A 22,075-nucleotide genomic window follows, 5' to 3' on the forward strand; every position below is an offset into this window, starting at 1 on the left:
AATATAATAAATACATAACTATTTTATAGACTGAAAAGCCAAATTCCAACACATACTACATTTTGAATGAACACTGAGGACATAATGTTAAGGAAAATAAGTCAGTCACCAAAAGAGAAATACTATGAGTTCACATATATGAGATTCCTAGAGTATCCAAATTCAGAAACACAAAGTAGATAGGTGGTAGGCAGGACTTAGGAGAAGTAAGTATGGGAAATTACTGTTTTATGGGGATTTCGTTCAGGAAGATGAAAAAATGGTCTGGAGTTGGTTGGTGGTGGTACTTCCACAAGGTGAATGTCCTTGATTCCACTAATGGTACTGAAGAGAAGAGACAGATGAACCCACATACAATTATCTCATGCTAGACAAAGGCACCAAAAACATTCGTTGGAGAAAAGATACCCTATCCAAAAAATGGTGCCAGGAAAATTGGATATCCATATGTAACAAAATAAAAGTGAGTCCCTGTCTCTCACCTTGCACAAAACTCAACTGAAAATGGATCAAAAACTTAGGCTCTAGAACAGAGACCTTGTGCTTATAGTAGAAAAAGTAGGTCTAAATATTCACCATGTCAGCTTAGGATTTGGCTTCCTTAATGAGACTCCTAAAGTGCAAGAAGTAAAATCAAGAATCAATACATGAGATGAATTCAAAATAAAAAGGTTTTCCTCAGCAAAGGAAATAATCAAGAACATGAAGAGAAAGCCTACAGAATGGAAGAAAATCTTTATCACATGCACTTCATATAGAGCATTAATCTCCAGGATATATATAGAACTCAAAAAAAAAAAGAAATAACCCCATCAATAAATGGGCCAAGAAACTGAACAGACACAGAAGAGTTTTGCATTCAATTGGGCTGGGGTTGGGGTTCAGCGTAGAGCACTCGCCTAGCATGTGGGAGGCACTGGATTCCATTCTTAGTACCATATAAAAATAAATAAATAAAGTTATTGTGTCCAACTACAACTAAGAAATAAAAAATACAATCAATCAACAAATATATAAATAAATGTTCAACATCTCTATCAATTAGAGAAATGCAAATCAAAACTACTCTAAGATTTCATCTCACTCCAGTAGTATGGCAATTATCAAGAATACAAGCAACAATAAATGTTGGCAAGGAGGTGAGGAAAAAGATGCACTCATACATTGCTGGTGGGACTAAAAATTGGTGCAACCAATCTGGAAAGCAGTTTGGAGATTCCATAGAAAACTTGGAATAGAACCACCATTTGACTCAGCTATTCCACTCCTCAGTTTATACCCAAAGAACTTAAAATCAGCACATTATAGCGATACAGCCATTACAATGTTTATAGCAGCTCAACTTACGATAGCTAAACTATGGACACCTAATTTAGGTGTCCTTCAACAGATAAATGGATAAGGAGACTGTGGTGTATGTATACACAATGGAATATTATTACTCAGCCTTAAAGAAGAATGAAATTATGGCATTTGCTGGTAAATGGATGGAGCTGGAGAATATCATGTTAAGTGAAATAAGCCAATCCCCCCCAAACCAAAAAGACTTAATGTTTTCTCTGATATGTAGACACTAATCCACAATAAAGGATGGGGGTGTTAGGGAAGAATAGAGTTACTTTGGATTAGGCAGAGGGGATTAAAGAAAGGGGAGAGGATATGGAGTTAGGAAAGATAGTAGAATGAATCTGATATTATTACCCTGTATGCATAAATGACTACATAAAGGGTGTGATAAGACTCTGTCTCTAAATATAGAATCATGTGCAACCAGAAAAATGAGAAGTTATATTCCATTTATGTATGATGTGTCAAAGTGCATTCTACTGTCATGTACAACTAATTAGAACAAATAAAAATTTTAAAAAGAATGGTTAAAAGGCTAAACCAGAGTTTACTGGTACATTTGTATATATATGCATCTGATAAAAAGAAAGATTAGTCTTCCATTTGGTTTTTAATGTACCAAATCATTCTACCCAGAATTAAACAGTAACATTTATTCTATACTTATCATAAATTCAAATTCTTAAAGGATATTTACAAGTTTGAAAAAAGTAATAGCATTTTCTCAAGTAAAGATCCAAATTTACTTACCTAACCTGGATATCAGTACAATCATTTTTGAACACAAGGAAAATGCCACCTACAGCCAGTGCCAGAATGACTGTGTAATATAGCTTATCAAAAATAAAAAGAAAAAGAAAAAATTTGATTAGAGGTAAAATTGTTGCATGCACATCATTGATTTTTTGTTGAGGGGAGGGCAACTTGGGATTGAACTCAGGGCACTCAACCACTGACCCACATCCCCAAACATTTTTTTTTGTATTTTATTTAGAGACAGAGTCTCATCAAGTTGCTTAGTGCCTCCCTTTTGCTGAGGCTGGCTTTGAACTCTTGATTCTCCTGCCTCAGCCTCCTGAGCTGCTGGGATTACAGATGTGAGCTACTGCACCCCACCACAACACTGATTATTACAAAATATTTGGCTGCATAATCAAATCTCTCCATTGAGATTGTCAACACTTTAAATGGCTTGGCAAGAGTCCCTAAGAGAATACAAAACACTGTGTATTATTAGTGTGCTTTCTAAATTAAATTGAAAATTAAAGTATCTGTTGTTCTGGGAGCGATAGGACAACAGAGCAGACAACTCTGCAAGTTAACATTCCTTTCAGTGTCAACTGGACACTGCCACACAGGGTAGCAGAGTGCTAAAGACACTTGGGGAACAAATTTTCAGAGTTGAACTGAGCGCCCAAGTTTTGTGCCAGTGAACGTGTAGTTTCATACTTTAAAAGCATGAAAGATTTTCCAACTGGCCCTTTACTAAAAATTATATTTCTATAGGTATATATATATATATATATATAATGTATATGTGTATATATATATATATATATATATATATATATATATATATATATATATATATATATATACAATGTACTACATTATACCTATTACAAACCTGAACAAGAGTTGTTCCTTTAATCTCAGGGAGCTACAAGGTTCTACCCGTCTTCTAGAGACTACTACTTTTCAGACAATTGCTGGAATTCCTTTTGGGGAACTGAGTTCACTGATGAGACAAAGAGTTTGAACATGCAATCTCAAGACACAATCCTGGTTTATTGAAAGTCGCTCTGTTCTAATTATGTCCTGTGCACAACTGCCATCTACGTGTCTTATATAAAGCACTATAAACCACTTTGAGGGGTAAGTAGGAAAAATTAAATGCATGAATCACCTTAAATAATCAACTCATTGCAGTTCACTGTTCCATCATGGGAAATCCAGGTTGATGCATCTAAATCACCAGATGTGTCTCCAAATGACATAATTTATTTTTTAAAGACACCTAATTGCCTGGTTCCAACAGAAATGTCAATTTCATAGGGATCAAAAATATTTGGAGCAATGACAGTATGTTCAAATGGGGATATAGGATCTCAGATATACTCAGAAAGTGATGACTTGTATATGAAAATTACAGTGTACATGTGAAGTAGTTAGCAGTATTTCATTAGAGCCAACAATATTCTTTCAGTACTCAGGAGAAATTCAATGACTGATAATAAAATAACTAAAAAACTACCAGTAAGACTGATTCCCTTATAAATAACAGCCCAATCGACTAGGACAACTAGGATTTCATGTGTTACAGGGGTTAAGTATAACAAAAAGACATAAGGAGTAATAATCAACAACCACTGCAGAACAAGTGGAAAGAGCAAAAGAATACTATCTGATCTCAGTTGAGAAAGATAATGGGACAATGAGTAGCCTTATTAACTCTAGTTACTACCTGTGTATAAATAGCACACTCTTTGAAATATCTATTTACAAATATCTATTTTCAAAGATTAGAATGTCTCAATGAGGAGGGTCAATTATAAGGAAGAACACTTTGCCTACAGGTTCTTCTGTCAGAAAGTGTACATCCCAGACCTCCCTCAGGTGTACTAAGTGCCACCAGGTGTCCCTCATTGCCTGATTTCAACTGCAAACCAACTTTCTTCCAACAACTGCCTGCCCTCTCCCTCCCCTTCTCTATTGCTTCTCTGCTTAAATTTTCTGCATAGTCCTGCTGCCATCTGAGATGCTATATATTTTGTTTGTCCAATTATCACCTCTCTACCCTGATAAGAAAGTAAGTTCCATGAGGGCAGAGATTGTTATTTTTACTCACTTTGTTCACAAACATATTAGAGTCCCCAAAATGCAGCAAATGATCTGCGTGCAAGTTGTGGAATAAATCAATATATGAAGGACGCCAACTAATAGAACACCCCAAATGTGACTGACATTGCTTTTAGTTCAATTAAAAAAATCATTTTCTAGCTGAGCATGGTGGCTCATGCCTAGAATCTCAGTGACTCTGGAGGCTGAAGCAGGAAGATTTCAAGTTCAAAGTCAGCCTCAGCAATTTAGTAAGACCGTAAGCAACTTAGAGACCTTGTTTCAAAATAAAAAATAAAAAGGGTTGGGGATGTGGCTCAGTGGTAAGCCTCCCTGGGTTCAATTCTTGATTGAACCCCCAAAATCTTTTTCTACTAGATTATATATCACATCTCTTCTAAACAACAAAACTTCTGATAGTGTCCTAGAAACCACTAAAAATGTTTCCATAGTAAAAACTTAATTTTTACCTGTCCTATTGACTATCTCTATATCCTCAATGGAGTAGGGACAACAAATAGATGGAAGGGTGGGTAGAAGATACACATAATCCTGAGGCAGACTACATCAGAACAAAACTGCTCCCACATCAGTATTTCACAGCACAGTTATGAGTCTGCAGGTTACCTGACGACGAGTGACCGAAGGGAAACCCAGCAAGTTTTTGAATGAACGCCAGAAAATCCACCTGAGTTGATGAAAGAAGGAGGTGACACAGGTGATCTCCCTGAAGGCCAGACTCCTGCTATTCCGACCCCCTGCCAGACGCTCTAATTCAGCTTCTGTGTCTCTGTAGAAGGCTGAGTTGGCATAAAACTCAGCTAATGCTTCTATTACTGGTTTTTCTCTCTGGAAAAGCTGTTCAGTCTCCTCGGCTTTGGAATAAAAGTGGATAAAGAAGGGAAGTATTATTAACAGATTTAACAACTGATTGAAAGTGTTTTTCTGTTTCCTGTTTCTTGGTTAACACCTTAATTCTAAAGGTTGAATATTGAAAAAGTACTAGCATTGTTAAACACATTGATAAACTTGTTAATTGCCCTGACTTCTGTCATTATCTTGTGGCAAACAGCAAATTCACTAACCTTTTCCTAACTGATTGGAACCTAATTCTTAAAATTACTTTTTACCATACAGAGTTATATTTCTTAATATAAACATCTGTTCCTCGATCATTATTACATTAAAATAAGATTCTCATTTTTAAATATTATCAAAACGAGCACGTTTATTTTTAATGGAAACTCCCTTTAAAACTGACAGTAACATATAAATATTCATTAGTAAATAAAATTAAAAAACATGCACAGCACTCATGGTCAACAAAGTCTATCTGTTGATTGGTGTGACACCACCACATTAACATGAATTCAAAAAGTCATGTTTTAATGAGCCACCACATTTTTAATTTCTTTTAGTTGTTGATGAACTTTTATTTTATTTATTTTTATGTGGTGCTGAGGATCAAACCCAGTGCCTTACACATGCTAGGTAAGTGCTCTACCACTGTGCTACTACCCCAGCCAACCATATTGTTAAACATTAACCAAACCAATCAGGCAAATATCTGTGAATCGAACAGTTCCACATACCTTCATTTTCTTCCTCTCTGTTTATAGGAGGGACGTTTCCTTTGATGATGTCTAGGAAGAAGTCTGCAGGGTTTTGGTATTCCTCACCAGAGTAACCTGAGAACAAAAGTCACCTAAGAACACAACCCAATGGTCTTAGAAAATAAAGAGGACTCACTTCCAGAGAGTGAGGGAGGTGAGGCTAAGTTGAATCTAACAACTTCTCTCTCCTCTTCTGGCTTTCTTGTCCCCTAATTTATCCTTTCAGAACATCTTACATTAGTCTTCAACTATCATAAATCGTGAAACCCAAGGAGCTATCAAAATGCTCTGATGCTTATCAGAACTTTATAAATCTAAAACTAAATCCAAAAAAAAAAAAGCATTAAATACCCATTTCCAGTATGCTCTGAGTTTTTTAAAAAATTCCCTAATGGATGTATGTCACCAACAATTGTTTCTCCACCATCTAAATACAAAGATCCACCTGCCATCATTCCAAATATTCAACCAATCCCTATAGCAGCACTCTTGCTAAAACATGACCAGCAGAGCACACCTGAATTCACCTCAGCTTCTTATGCCACAATCATCTAATTTTAGCCTGAGATCTGATGCTTAAGTTCATCTATCCTGGATTCCCCAGACCCATATATGATTGATGATTTTTAATTGACAGAGATTAAATAAAAATTAAGAAAAATAACTAGTGACTATTTAAAGTCCATATGGGATCATGGAGAAACATCTATAATCACAACCAATATCTCTAAAATGAAGCAGATTTAGTGAGCTATTTTTTAAAATCACATAATTCAACCTGAAATACAAAGAATGAGGTAGCCCCAAAATTTTGGCACATCAAAATCAGATTTAAGATCATTCTGTTGACTGATGGGTCACTCAAATCCATTCAGGGCCTATATCTGCATAAATCTGCAATCTAATCCTACTAGAAAATAAAGTAGCATCTCCATGAGCCCTTATGAAGGCAGAGCAAGATCACTGGTCAGGAGGAAAGCTAAAAAACCACAATCTCTTACAATGTTCAAGAAGATAATAATGTTGGGCCTTATCATAAATGTGAAACTGTCTGTTTGTCCAACCAGTTAATCATTGAATGTTCAGGGAAAGAACATCATAACTGTGAAGCAGAACAATGTCCTAGTAGAAACACTCACACACATGCATGTAGAATCAAATACAAACAAGAAAAAGACCTAAAACACAAGCAGGTGCTGCAAAATGAAGCAAAAGTTACCATGAAACTGACTGAAGATGTTTTACAGTGGGGGATCCCAAGGTGTGTCTGCACAGATATCAAGCAACACTCCTGTGGACCCCTGTACTTTACCAAGGAGTCTATGAATGAAGGATCTAGTGCGTGAAAAGGTCAACCACACCTGCTGATTGAAAGTACTCCAGAGCCCCCTGTGCAGGACCATGATACATCAGTTTTCCTGAAGCCAATAAGGTGAGGCTGTCAAACAGCTTGAAGATGGAATACCGAGGCTGTTCAATGGTGAAAATGATTGTTCGATCACGATTAGACATACTATGCAGAAAGAAGAAAAATAATAAGCCATTAAAATCTGATTCTTGTTAAAATACTTTATTTCTCTCATTATAGCATTTGCCTATAGCTCAAATTAATTTTTTAACAAACTTTTCATCTCATATTACCTGCATGATAGTAGGGGAACCTAAATTCCATGTTCTTATTAAGCTAGGGCTTCTAAAGGACCCAGCATCGGCATTCTAAAATCCAGTAAAATGTTCACTGACAATGCAGATTAGTGGAATGTCTTCCCAGATATATATATATATTTTTTTAATATTTATTTTTTGGTTTTTGGCGGACACAACATCTTTATTTGTATGTGGTGCTAAGGATCGAACCCAGGGCCGCGCGCATGCCAGGCGAGCGCGCTACCACTTGAGCCACATCCCCAGCCCTCTTCCCAGATATTGAACTGGAATTTCTAGGAGTCAGTACTGTGAGCCCATAGTTTTTAAAATTCTTCAAGTAATCTGTAACTACACTCATGTTTAAGAACTAATAATGAACTAAATATTCAAACAAAGGTCCTACACCCTATTCTTTGACCACTCTAATCTTCTATCTTTTTAGGATTGTTTTTCATTCTGCTCTGACAATACAATTAATAATCCTGGCAGCTTATAATTTTGTAATAAAAGATTTAAAGATAACCTAATTTCAATTTTTATACTACTTTTTAAAGGCAGTTGCAATATTATTATTTCTTTCTTTTACAGATATGCATTAAAGGTCAAGTAACTGGCCAAGGTGTTGGTCACAGTTACTGAGGGGAAAGGCTAGTTCTATTCCATGGTTAAAAAAAAAAGTGCTAAGCTACCTTTGCATAGGAGTTATTACTAATGGGCACAGAAAACAAAGGTGAAAACCACTGCTCAAAGCTGTTATTAAAATACTTTATGAGAAGAATCATTTTAATTTATGCATTTGATCATCACCCAGTATACACTAGCAGAGTGTGTTCTGCTTCAAAGAGAATTGGATGTAAGATCAATAATCTGAATACAATGTGAAATAAATTTAACTAAGGTTTCTTGGGATCAAAACAGGAGACTTATAACCCAGTCTAAAGATGATTTAAGTAGAATATTCAAAGGCCCAACAGGAGTGGTGAGCTAAGAAGAGAAAATCACTCATAGTAGGATAACTAGGTGAACATAGTGTGAAATAAAAAGATCTCACTGGGAAAGTAGAGTAAGAAGCTCAGTAAGAAGTGTGAAATAAAAAGATCTCACTGGGAAAGTAGAGTAAGAACTAAGTGTTCTTTGTGTGTGTGAGTGAATGTGAATGTGAACTGGTGTTGGACGAGGAAGATAAAGTGAGTACAGAGAGAGCAGAATAGGCCCATGCTAAACCCTCCCTCAGAAACTGGAACTTTGCTCATAGGTAATCGGGAGCTGGTAAAGGACTCAGGGCATGAAGTGGGATTACCTGAGAGTCCTGACACCCAATGTGTGGTCTGAGGACCAGCAGCATCACTATGAAGACCTCCTCTTAGAATCTCCTAGGAAGAAACTGGGGCTTTACCTCAGTCCTAGAGAAACAGAATCTACATATTTAACCAGACTCAGGGCATGAGAGCAGAGTGGTGCTTGAGAAGGACTGGGTAGAGCTCTCTGTATAAACAAGGATGCCTGTGCACTACACAGTGTAAAATAAGACAGTTAAAAGGTTGGGGAGTGACTCTGTAGTGAAATGCTTGCCCAGTGCTTCCATGCCCAGCAATCAGGCAGTGGCATGAATATTGCTAGCAGTTTGTAGCCAGGTTTACTGCTAGAATCAGGAGCAAAAAGTAGTGAAGGAGGAGGATTTTTAAAACTTACAAGTTGGCTAGAGAAGTACATGTAAAATTGTGGCCCAAAAGGTATGGTACCATCATGAAAGAGAAGTTAAGGACTAGGCACTAAGACAACAGAAAGACACCTTGACTGCATCTCAGGAATCAGCAATACCATACCAACTGCAGCTCAAGGATATAGAAGTGAAAACTCATTTAAATGACCTTGGGGGTGCACTTTACTTATACAGGGCAGGAGGGCAAGGAAGTTATTTCACCATGCTTGGCGGCACAGGTACTTAGAAGCCACTTCAGGGGGCCCAGCTATTACCTGAGCTGGTTGCAATCTTTGGCATCATCCATGCAGGGTTGTTTCTGTGTAAATGCAAGATTCTAGCGTTAAGGGATTGGAAACTTCCACCAAGATTTCAAAGGAAGGCCTGGGAGGCTAGGCAAAGTGTGGCAGAGTCAGTATCCCTGTGGGAGTCCCTGATAGGGTGGTGTATGAAGCTGTGAGAAGGAAGTCAAAGCTTCAGGGAGACCCAGGAGATTAAGGGATGCCAGGAATGTGGAATGTCTGCCAAGGAAAGCTGCTAACTGTAGGCAGAGCCAGAGGAAAAGAGAGGGAATATAGGCCACAACCAACAAGGCCATAGGGGTGGGGCTGCCCAAGACCTTTGGAGTTAACAATTCACCATCATCTGCCCAGATGTTGGATATGAACCTACAGGAAATGTTTGCCCACCTAGGTTAAGGTCTTGTTTGGGTTCTGTTCCTTCTTTCTATGCCTCTATTCCTCCTGTTCAGAATGGGGATATTTAATCTGTGCCATCATATATTATATGTATGTAACTTGCTTTTGATATTGTCACAGGGGCTCACAGTCAAAAGTTGGCCTTGAGTCTCACTGAAAACTATGGACTTGGACTTTGGAGTAATTCTGGAACTATTAAGCCTATAGGGACTCTGGAGACGGACTGAATGCATTTTGCATTGTGACATAAACATGAGCTGTTATGGCTTCAATATAAGGTGTCTCAAAAGCTTCAATTTAACAGAAATATTTAGAAGTGAAATAATTTGATTAGGAGAGCTGTAATTTAATCAATCCATCCTAGTTTGGATGGGCTAACTGGGGTGTAAATGTAGGCAGGTGGGGTGTGGCTGGAGGAGGTAGGCCCTAGTGGTGTGATTAGGAAGGGTTTGTCTTCCCTGCAGCCCCTTCCATTTTCTTTCTGCTTCAAGCCACCATGAAATAAGGGGCTACTCCTTCCATGTCCTTCGTCCTGGTGTTCTGCTTCATCTCCTATCCAAAGCAATGACATCAATTGAATATGGACTGAACCTCTGAAATGGTGAGCCCCTAAACCTTTTTCTGCTCTAAGTTGATTTTGTTGGGTATTTAGGCCACAATTATGAAAACCTGACTAGCACAGAACTCATGTGGTTTTGAATATATATACTTAAACAGAAACAGCATTACTTACAGATCTATGTTTATATATGATTTTTGTTGGAAATATAAACATATGAGCTAGGGCATAGCTCACTAGTAAAGCTGGTGCTTAGCATGTGCAAAACCATTGGTTTGGATTCCCAACACACACACAAACACACACACACACACACACACACACACATATCACACATATGTATTTTCTTGTTCTGTCTACTAAGGATATAGAAAGAATGCCACTCTGGTAGCAGGGACCAAACTAAGAAACCAGATATTAGCTTCTAACCAAAGTACCTGTAGGAAGACACAAATTGGTCTTTATATACAACCAGAGATATGAAAAATTTTGCTGTATATGTTTAATAAGAATTGTAATGCATTCTGTTGTCATTTATGTTTTTTAAAAATCAATAAAAAATAAAATAAAATAAATAACTATACCAGATGGAACCAGGACCTCTGGAATAAACAGCTCTTGCAGGAAAAATACATGATAAACCTTGAATATTATAGCGATCAAGAAGTAAAAATTGCTAGAAGAAGATAAGGGGAATATTAAAAAAACAAATAAAAAAACCCAAAAGTCACATTGAAGTGGATTCCACTGGCCAAATCTAAAATTATTTGATCATTAAAACAGTGAAGAACAGATTAACCCATTGTGTCAAACAGAAAATGAATAAGGAAGGAGAGAAATTTCTGCCTTCCACACAATGTCAACTATTGCATGTTGGGTAAGTGTCACAAGAGCAGGCATTATTGGTGTATGCTAAAACTGGTGGGAAGAGATTTGGTGATGAACAGAACATAGGCCTAATAGCCAAATAGCTTCCCTAACAAAACAGTAATCAATTACAATGGAGATGAATAGTAATTTCCCAGCAGAGAAGCCCAGCAGATCCCAAGATGACAGAGATCCACACCTCTTGAGGTATATGCATAACCCTGGATGTATTGTTCAGAGAACAGCAGAATTTCATGGTTGAAATCAGCTCATGGAAGACAGGCATAGTCCAAGCCAAGGGTCACTCCATAGAATGGACTAAGAATGTCCAAGGACATGACAGGGAATGACTAGGAACTCTTCTAGGTTAGAGAAAAAAATAGGAAAACCAGAAAAATCCTGTTTCTGCAAAGGATCTTGAGGCACAAAGGAAATGAGATGGCTCTTCTCTCCACCTCACCATGAGCAACCTGGCCCAGGCCCTATCCTGCCTCCACAGCTCCTTCCCAGTGTCCTTCACTCACTCTTGTCCAGTGCACAACCTTCCCCGCAGTCTCTGCTCTGTTCTGACACTCTCCAGATGCTCTCATGTTCCCTAGTTACAGGAAAAGCCATTTGTCTTACAGTGCCCTTCAAGGACTAAGTAACCTGCCACAAACCCAACTCTACCTCATAGTTTATTCTAAAGGATGGGTTAAATTGTGGCCTCCTAAAAATTTATATGTGAAAGTGCTAACCCCTTGTATCCCAGAAGGTAGCTACATTTAGAGACAGTGTCTTTAAAGAGGTAATTAGGATTAAACAATGTCATTGAGTGGTGGCTTCTCAACTGACTGTGTCCAGTTAAGAGAGATTAGGACAGAGACACACAGGGCGAAGATGGCCATCTTCAAGCCAAAGAAGAAACAATCCTGTGGACCCCTTGATCTCAAATTCCAGACACCAGAGCTAGAAGAAAAGTGATTTCTGTTGCTCAGGCCACAGCCTGTGGCATTGTTATGACAGTACAGAAACCAACCTGCACTCCCCTCAGTCACTGGGTGCTGTCTCCGAGGCTTTTCTGATGCTCCATTCACATCAGGAATACTCTGCCTCAGGGCCACGGGGTTCTCCTTCCAACCAGAACTCTCTTCCCCAGGACCCTCAGGTCCCATTCCCTCTCCTCCAGCTCACAGGCCCATGCTGTGGTCTTCCCTGACCCTCATGCTGTTCAAAAGAGCCCCCCACACCCACCACAGCCTTCTTCCCCAAGCTCTTGTTTAAGCTTTCTTGTTAGTACTTGTTTTTTAATTGACTGTTTTTCTCTAGCAAAGAAAACCCTGCAATTTATTTCAGAATCCCCTGCAATAAGAACACCTGTACATAGAAGTGATTGAAAATAGAAAAAAAAAAATGTTCCCATAGCACTTACCTTTTCAGGAGTGAAAAAACAGTATTTGCAGTGCTTGGGTCTAGTCCATTTGTTGGCTCATCCAGGAACAAAATGGCAGGATCAGTGATCAGCTCCACAGCTATACTAGTCCTTTTTTTCAATTCTCTAGATCTAACCTAAAACACAGATTATTATCATTATCAACAGAAAACTACCAAAGTCACTCTCTTTTGTTGAACTAACCTGTGCCAGCCCTGCTAGGAAAACTTCATGTCATTATCCTCATGATTTTGAACAGCAAGGAAATAGGCCCCTGAGAAAGAGGAGGTTCTCTTTTACCAGATTGGTAAACTGAGGCTTAGGACAGAGCTGCTAAGAAGCTATACTTGATAGAAAGTCCAGTCTCTTAATATTTTTGTCCTTATCAAGTCAAATATATAGTTTTAAGACAGTACCTTAGAACACTAATGCAGATGGCCCTGACATAGTGAAATTGCAGTATGAAACAGAGATAAAGACAGAAGAGGAAAAGGGGAAGCATCACTAGTAATTGATTAGTCTTCTGTCAACACCCTCAGCCCACTACATCCACCCAAATTCCCCTGTACACTTATAAGAAGAGGGTGAACTTGGAGCCAGAGAAATTCACTTTCTACTGTACCATATTTGTTTCATTTTAATCAACACAAGGCTTTCCCTAACTCACCATAGAATTACTAATTCATTCTTTAGGATAAATCCATTTACTGGGATATTCCACCTAGCAACTGGTTCAATGTTTTCAACCAGTCACGGTCATTGTTCATGGCTAGAGGACTAGGAAGGCTTGCGGGAGGCAGGAATTGGGAAACAATGGTGAAACTAAGAGTCTCCAAAAAGATAGTATTTAGATGTTACTTGTGGCCCTTGGTTGGATTCTATCCATAACTGAACTTTAACATGTGGAGGTAACTTGGGAAATGTGAATGAAGATGCTCTTGGTATTGCAGGTGCCATGAAGATATTGTTTGATTTGTTAGTTGATAATGGTATTGGGGAAGGTAGGCCAGTGTCCTTGCTTTTTTTCCTAGATACCTAATAAATATTCAAGGATATAATGTCACATAACTTTCTATTAAAACACTTCAGTAAGAAACAGCAGTTGTAATTATGAGAGAAGATGTTAATAACTGAGACACCTGCATAAATTTTTTTAGTAATTATACTACTATATGAATTGTTCAACAATTACATCATAGTAATCATACTATCTTCTTAGCATTTTTGTAATGCTTAAAACATCATAAAAAGTAAAAAAATCAAAATTATTTCAATCAAATTTATGAATTTTAATAATTCAAGCAGTATCTGTATATTTTTCCTGGAAATTGAATTGCGAAATTTAAAGCAGTGAGTGCTTAATGATAAAGAATAGAGTGAGGGCTGGGACTGTAGCTTATTGGCATAGTGCTTGCCTGGCATGTGGGAGTTGCTGGGTTCTATCCTCAGCACTACTTAAAAATAAAATAAAATAAAATAAAATAAAGTTCAGCTGTCCATCTACAAGTACCAAAAAAAAAAAAAAAAACAAAAAACTTAAAAAATAGAATAGAGTGAAAGAAGCTACCAAAGTGGAAAGACAATAGTTCAATAAATAAAGCCAAGATAATAAGAACTCAATAAGTTACAAAGCAAAAATATGTGAAAAATGGTGGTATCATGGGATTTTTCAAACAAAAATATATTTCATATGAAAACTATAAGTAAGTACAACAGGAAGCAGCTGCCTGCAGAATGCTCTTCTGCAGTCATCATTGCCTCCTGGAGGGGAGATCACAGCAGATTAAACCAGAGCCACTACATTCTAAACAGCTCATTATCACCCAAAGATCCAAATGTCTGCTCAGCAAGACATTGGATGGAGTGTTCACCTGTCAAGTTCACTCTCTTCTCATCTTTCTCTGATCCTGCACAGTCCATAAACAGAAGAGTTACTTTGTCCAATCTTTGTTACTCTTGCCCACCACTCTACTTCTCAATCCTAAAAAAGTCTGACATGTAAGATTCTGGAAATACATTAGTAAGAGAAAGGGAAGAAGGGAGAGAAGAAAAGAGGCGAGGACAGAGAAAACTGCTAAAGAGACACTATAGAAAAATAACTTGAACACTACAAAAATTAAAAGTAGATCCTACTGTTTAAGGATAAATTTTGAAAGACAAATTACACCAAAGTGAAACAGAGCAAGAATCCTTGGATTCTCATCATTAATCAATTCCAGAATTATACTTCAAAAAAAGCACTAGACGAAAGTTCACTGGAGGAAAAGAGGGAAAAGAAAAGCTAAAACGGGAAGAAGAAAAGTTAATGCAAAGACATCAAATGAGCCATAACTTGACAGTGAGGGTACATACAATGACAACTGTATGGAAAAATCTGTTCACACTTCATTCTAGGGATTTGACCGTCATTATGATTGTTTTCCCACTTAGTTTCCCCCTTCACAGTACGCAATTAGTTACTTTTCTCATTGTTAAAGAAAGCAGCCACTTTTGACCATGCATATTATAGGACACTTATGATTAAGGGTCATATTATCTACACAGGGATCCTTTTTCTGGCTATGATTGATCAGGTTTTTTTCCCCCCACATTACCTTGTAATTTGCCATGTTATCCAGATTTAACTCTTCCATAATATCATTAACCCTCTCATTTTTTTCATGATTTGTCATAGTTGGTAGTCGAAGAGCTGCCGAGAACTGTAAGTTTTCTCTTACTGTCAGGGTGTGCACCACAACATCATCCTTAAGACAAACAGTATTTGAATGAGACAAAGAGTTTTTTCTAAGACCATCACTCTGATGCATGTAACTTAATATCCAGAAGAAACATACGCAATGTAACATTCTAGGGAACTTTTAACTGTGAACTACAGTCATCCCCCATACAGACAGCTACAGAGCCCAGGGCAGTCATTTCATTCACAAATTCACAGTCACAGGAAGCACATGTAATTATGATGACTCACTCTGCTTTGCATGATGGTTTACCAAAGGCATCTTCTAGAGGAATCAGAAATTTGAAGGAAAGGCAAAAAGTATAACAGCAGACACTTTTGAAAGTGATACAACAGCAAGAATATCACTATCCTAAAAGTGTAATACCACGGATTCTCTCTACCTTTCCATTAATTCCACTATCGATCTTATGGAATTTTATAAAGACCTACTGTACAGAAAGATGCTTCCATGAGCATGTCAGGTATTCATCTGGGAGCACACAAAATGACAATCCAAGGTTCTTTCCCACATAGAAAAGGAAGAAACATAAAAATCAAACTCACTGATACTTACTCGTACCACATAACCTGAATTACATCTGAAATTGGCAGGCTGATGTACTCCATTAATCAAAACTTCTCCAGATAATCCACATGGATCTTTCCTTGCAGCTAAGATATCTAACAACCTATGAAAAGACAGATATTTTCTGAGTTATTTTTTTTCTCTCCACTCAGGCCATATCACTTAGTTATCCTGAAACCAAATTTTGTGCACTGGAAAATGTACTAGTCAAGAAGCACATGGTATGACTAAAATTTTATCTATATCCATATAGGTACACAATTCTCACCTTCCTTTTCATTAGGTACTTACTACAAAAAGCTCAAAAATAAAAATGCAAGAAAAATTTAGCTTGTCCAGCACAGACCTCTCAAGTGATTCCCCCGGCTGTCTGACCTTAGAAGATCCAACCAGGCAATGTGCTCCTTTTTCTAAGATTTATCTTCAATGAAAGATTGATAGTGGAATTAAATGGAAAGTAGAGAGGAATGGCAGTATGCCCTTTTTAGGACAGTGATATCATTCTAGCTGTTGTATCAGTTCTTCTCCCCACTTTTAATATTATTCCATACTTTTTCATCCACATTGCTTTATAATATGTCCAACAACTTTATGTCAATCACCTTTTATGCTGTGTGAGTGAAGCTGGCCTAATAAGACTTTCTGGTCCTTGGGATAAGCCAGTCCGACTGTATGTTATCTCCAGCACATAGGACCAGATTGGAAATGTACAGCAAAGACTTAACCAACACCTGCTCTGAAAAGTGATTTTTTTTTTTTTTTTTTTTTTGGGTACCAGAGATTCAGCTCAGAGACACTCAACCACTGAACCACATCCGCAGCCCTATTTTGTATTTTGTGTAGAGACAGGGTCTCGCTGAGTTGCTTGGTGTGTTGTTTTTGCTAAGGCTGGCTTTGAATTCGTGATCCTCCTGTCTCAGCCTCCTGAGCTGCTGGGATTACAGGTGTGCAGCAACATGCCCAGCTGTAAAGTGATTTTTTAAAAAGAATACCAAAATTACACAGAAAAAGCTTACTTATATTTTGTTATACTCACAAAGATTTGTCTCCACCTGGGGGTCCCATGATGGCATTGAGGCCAGGTTTCATGATCCCACTGGAAACACACACACACAAAAATGACTCATTATTCCATTTCATTCTCTATTACTTTGCAGTCTGCACTGAATACACTCAAGAAAGTCTGATGAAATAGCAAACAGTAAACAAGTACCAAATCAAAGAGAAAAAAATAGAATTGATGATTAATAGAAGTTCAGTATACAGAAGATATCAGTCCTAGTCAATACCTACAAGAAAGATGGCTAGGTTCCTCTAAAATCCTTTCATTTATTTTCTAAATCACTTATCCCTTTTGGAAAATGACACATCTAAAAAATTCCTTGAAATTGCCTGGGAATATAGATCAGTTGCAGAGACAGCAGTTAGCATGCAGGAGGCCATGGGCTCCATCCCCAGCAACAACATCAAAAGTTCCTTGAAATAAGTAACAGATTCTCTCCAGTAAAGTCAGTGCCTTCCAGCACAGTGTAGAAGTACACGAGAGCTTCCGAGAGTTGTTCAATGATCAGTATCTTCCATTGACCTCACTTGCTACCTAGCCAGCCCTAAACAATCCATCAACCACTGACTTGGAGACTATGAGAAGTAGTGATGTCACTGCTAATATCTCATCAGACCAAAACCCATCATATCTTAAGTAGAAATGAAAAGCTAGAATGGAGCACTCCAGAGGATAAGAAAACATCACAGGTGCTTAACACTAACAAAAAGTCTCAACAATTAGAGAAGGAAACGCACCCTCACCATAGATCAGCTCCTTCTTTGTTAAGTGTCCAAGAGCTCATTTTAGAATCGGAATCATCACTTATCAGGTGATGTCATTTAAGGACATCCAGGCGCAAGTAAATTTCCTACAGAGGCATGAGGGTAGTGAATATTCAGATGGAGTAGGAAGAAGGAAAAAAAAAATTATAGCAGAGCCATTGTGGGTACACAGGCATGATGAAACAGAGGCCTCATTTAGCCCATTCAGAATGCTAGTGTCTACATCTATTCTCCCTTTAAAATTGAACAGAGGTCAAGAAGTATTCTACATAGAAAACAGTATTTATTCCACATGCAAGATCAAAGCTGACAGCTACTTCATTCTCAGATGATGATTCCCACAGAGGTTATAAATTTCCCAGCACAACTTCCACACAGTGCTCACATCCAAGAGGACCTTAGCATTCACTTGCTTGTGGCACCTGATCTGTCACTATTATACTATGACTTGCTGGAAACTAACGTGAAATGCACCTTTCACTTTGCTCACTAACTGAGGAACCTCTCACTGAAACATTAGAGACAATGAGAATTTCATAACCCTGATACAAACTGTAATAGGAAAATCACTTATTCTTCAGTAGCTTTTCACCTCCCAATGGGAAGACATAGCAATGATTGGGAAACGTCAAGGTGGGTTCATCTGTAACACTTAGTGCATCTTTTTTTTTTTTTTTTTTTAATAGCTACCTAGCCTCTGCTTCTGAAATGACCAAACAAGTTTGATATTTACTAAGGTTTCATTGCCAGAAGAGTTTTCCAGATTTTTAAAAATATTATTGGGGCTGGGGATGTGGCTCAAGTGATAGTGCGCTCGCCTGGCATGCGCGCGGCCCTGGGTTCGATCCTCAGCACCACATACAAACAAAGATGTTGTGTCCGCCGAAAACTAAAAAATAAATATTAAAAATTCTCTCTCTCTCTCTCTCTCTCTTTAAAAAATATTATTATATTTTTTTTTTAGTGATGAACACAATATCTTTATTTATTTATTTTTATGTGGAGCTAAGGATCAAACCCAGTGCTTCACACATGCTAGGCAAGTGCTCTACCACTGAGCCACAACCCCAGCCCAAGTTTTCCAGATTTTTGTAATACCTAGTCAAATAAAGACTAAGTAATCCTGAATTATTTCTGAATTAAACTGAACTTGGATGGGTTAAGACAAATAAATTTGCTTGCTTTGACACTAAACTCTAGCGTTAACAGAAAACAATGATGTACAATCACAAATGCAAGGGTTCCAAAGTAGAACAGTGGCTAATTTCACTCCGTGACACAACACAACATTAAGTGTGTATGATGTACAGACAAGACACTCTTCCATGACATGGGATAGAGCTAAGAATGAAACAAACAAACAAACAAAGTAGAAAAACAAAAAGAAAAAGATTCTATCCCTCTCAGAGTTGATATTCTAGCCAAGGAAACAGCAACACTACAGCAGGTCACCTGTGTCTTCATTAACAGTGGTTTGAGACAGAACCACACTTGTTGGGTTATATAGTATCTATAGTTGTTTCCATGCTACAAAAGCAGAATTTATTTTCAATCCAGTTGCATGCCCCCAAAAGTTCAAAATAATTTATTATTTGGCCCTTCACAGAACATGTTTTGCTGGTCTCTGTTCTAGTTAGTGTAAGTTCCACAATTCCCTGGTCTCCCCACCCTACCCTCTGCCTCCAAACCTTCCCTGTACTGGAGATTGGGCCCAGGACTTTGCACATGCTAGGCATGTGCTGTACCACTGATCTATGTCCCCAACCCCTTCCACCCTTCTTTCACACCTTAAAAGCCATTCTAGCTGGGTGCGGTGGCTCATGCCTCCCAAGTACTTGGGAAGATGAGGTAGGAGGATAGCATGTTTGAGGCCACCTGGGAAACTTAGCAATACACTGTCTCTAAATAAAAAGGGTTGAGTACATAGCTTGATAGTAAAGTGATTGCATAGCATGCACAAGGCCCTGTCTTTGATCCACAGAAAAAAAGAGAAGTAAATAAAGGAAGAAGGGAAGAAAGGAAGGAGAAAGGAAGGAGAAAGGAAGGAAGGGAGGGAGGGAAGAAGGGAGGGAGAGAGGGAGGGAGGGAGAGAGGGAGGAGGGAGGGAGGGAGGGAGGGAAGAAAGATAGTCATGGCTCACTGTTGTTTATTGCTTTATGGTGTTTGTATATATTGATTCTCCTTATTGTACTGTGAAGAGATTGTGAACAAGAACTGTGTCATACTGTCACTATTTTATCCTTCGTCCATCTCCCATAATAAGTAACATACTGAATTATAAATGTGTGAAATAAAACTCACCTTACGGATTCCTGTCACATCTATTACATTTTAATGAACAGTGGTTAATTCTTTGGTTTTGTTTTGTTTGTGGAAAAGTGGTGTCAAAGATATTCTTGGAGCATGTCCCACCTCCCTATACACATGCTCACTCAACATATCCATTTTCTCAAACTCCATGATCTTGGAACTTTCAATTTAGGGTTACCAGTTAACATTGTACCTTTTAATCCTTCTATCAAACCACAATAACACAGTAAAAATGCTCTAGTTTTGTGCAACCATTAGACTATAAAATTTCTGAGAACAGAATCTCATTCAATTGGAATTGGTGCATTAATGCGAACTCATAGTTTTTAATCTATACAGAGAATTATAGAAAAGTATAGATGGAAAACTCCCAAGGTGCTGTGGGAGCAGTCACTCCACCCACCACTCCTTTTACCCCTCTTGGCCAGATCCATGTGCATGTGCACACACAGAGGCAGTTTTTTTTTTTTTTAAACAATGTTATAAATGTATGTGTATACGTGTGTGTTTGTACATGCATACATATATTCTCTAGGTCTGTTCATTTAGAAGACCTAGGAGCAATGACACACCAATAGCAATGAGCATTCTAAACACCCAGATGTTGGTTTGTAAATACCATCCTCCACAGGAATGAACAGCAGCTGGCCCCAGGTCTGGCAAGGTAATTATGCTGTGAGCTTGGAACTTCTGTGGGGTTTCATTCATGCTAGGCAAGCTCTCTACTTTTGAACTACATCCACAGCCACTTTTAAATTTTCTTTTGAGTCATGCTATCTCTAAGCTGCCAGGTTGTCCACAAACATGTGATCCCCCTGCCTCAGCCTACCGAGTAGGTGAAATTTCAAGTCTTGCCACCATGCACATTAGAGTCTGGAACTTCTAGCTGTGCTAAGGAAGTCCTCAAAGAATTAGGGGATAAGTCAAAATAAAAAAGGACAAAGGGAACTCACTTGGAAAGATTTTCCACTGACCAAATCAGGAATAATAGGTGTATCAAGATAAATAACCATAACCATGCATTGGTATTGAATGCTGTTGAATGAAATAGGAATCCATGAGTCAGTACAATAAATGAAAGAAAGGACCATGAATGAAACTATGACCCTACTAGAATGAAAACTATAAGATGATAAAATGGAAAATTATTACCACCGTGTTGCTGATCCAGACAGTACCCACAAATAGGAACTGAAGCTGGTGAGTTGCAGCTCAATGAGGAGCAGGATTCTGAAACATTGTCAGAGCATCTGCCCTCCTAATACTAATAATGTCCAAAGAGGAAAATGGTGGCATTATGGTGAAGTTTGCAGACAGCAAAACAGCCAGGTGATCAATATTACCATCACCAGCAGGGGATGGGACCAAAAAATACCAGATTGTATGAGCCTGCAGAGACATGATGTGGTGGCCAGTCAGCTATGTGAGGAGCAAGGTGATGGGCAGCCCTGAGGACCACTCCTTCCTTCATTCTGAAGCTATATTTCCCCTCAGCTGCTGCCAGAAAACAACTGGAGATTATACATAAAAGAGTCCTTCTTTCTGCAAACTAACTAAGAAGGAGTTAGGGGTGAAGGAGCATCCCATGAACAGCCTGCTCTCAAATGATTGCCAAAAAACTAATGGCAATGAGTAAGGCAAGAGACCCAGGGAGGGGAGCAAATGCAGTGCAGTGTGGACAGTAGGAAACACAAGATGATGACCTCCTCCTTTGCCAAGGAGTACACCATTCAGACACACTCAAGGTGAACCTTGATTAGAGGAGACGGTGCATGGAGGTGCTAGCTGGAACATATAAGCACACAGTGTGCACTTTACAGCTATTCAAACCTGCCCGTATTCAATTCCTGTTACTTCCTGCCTCTTTCACCACAAAATCTGAAGTACCAACAGTTTCTTGATTATGTTTCACAAAATGCTCTCAACTGTTCATTAGTCCATTCTATTGATT

General features: G+C 38.3%; 1 protein-coding gene across 4 annotated transcripts in view; it reads right to left on the reverse strand.

The window, feature by feature from the left end:
- LOC143406040 (broad substrate specificity ATP-binding cassette transporter ABCG2-like) overlaps window positions 1–22,075 on the reverse strand; it is a 59,384-nt gene that overhangs the window by 11,758 nt on the left and 25,551 nt on the right. For all 4 annotated transcript variants that reach the window (XM_076864579.2, XM_076864580.2, XM_076864577.2 and 1 more), the window contains exons 3-10: window positions 17,024–17,083; window positions 15,976–16,090; window positions 15,277–15,426; window positions 12,683–12,819; window positions 7,160–7,311; window positions 5,778–5,873; window positions 4,813–5,060; window positions 2,098–2,180 (exon numbers count right to left, since the gene is read on the reverse strand). In XM_076864579.2, coding sequence (XP_076720694.2) covers window positions 2,098–2,180; window positions 4,813–5,060; window positions 5,778–5,873; window positions 7,160–7,311; window positions 12,683–12,819; window positions 15,277–15,426; window positions 15,976–16,090; window positions 17,024–17,083 — 1,041 coding nt within the window. The remainder of the gene's footprint in view (window positions 1–2,097; window positions 2,181–4,812; window positions 5,061–5,777; window positions 5,874–7,159; window positions 7,312–12,682; window positions 12,820–15,276; window positions 15,427–15,975; window positions 16,091–17,023; window positions 17,084–22,075) is intronic.

This window comes from Callospermophilus lateralis, chromosome 8 (assembly GCF_048772815.1).
Source record: "Callospermophilus lateralis isolate mCalLat2 chromosome 8, mCalLat2.hap1, whole genome shotgun sequence".
Taxonomy (NCBI): domain Eukaryota; kingdom Metazoa; phylum Chordata; class Mammalia; order Rodentia; family Sciuridae; genus Callospermophilus; species Callospermophilus lateralis.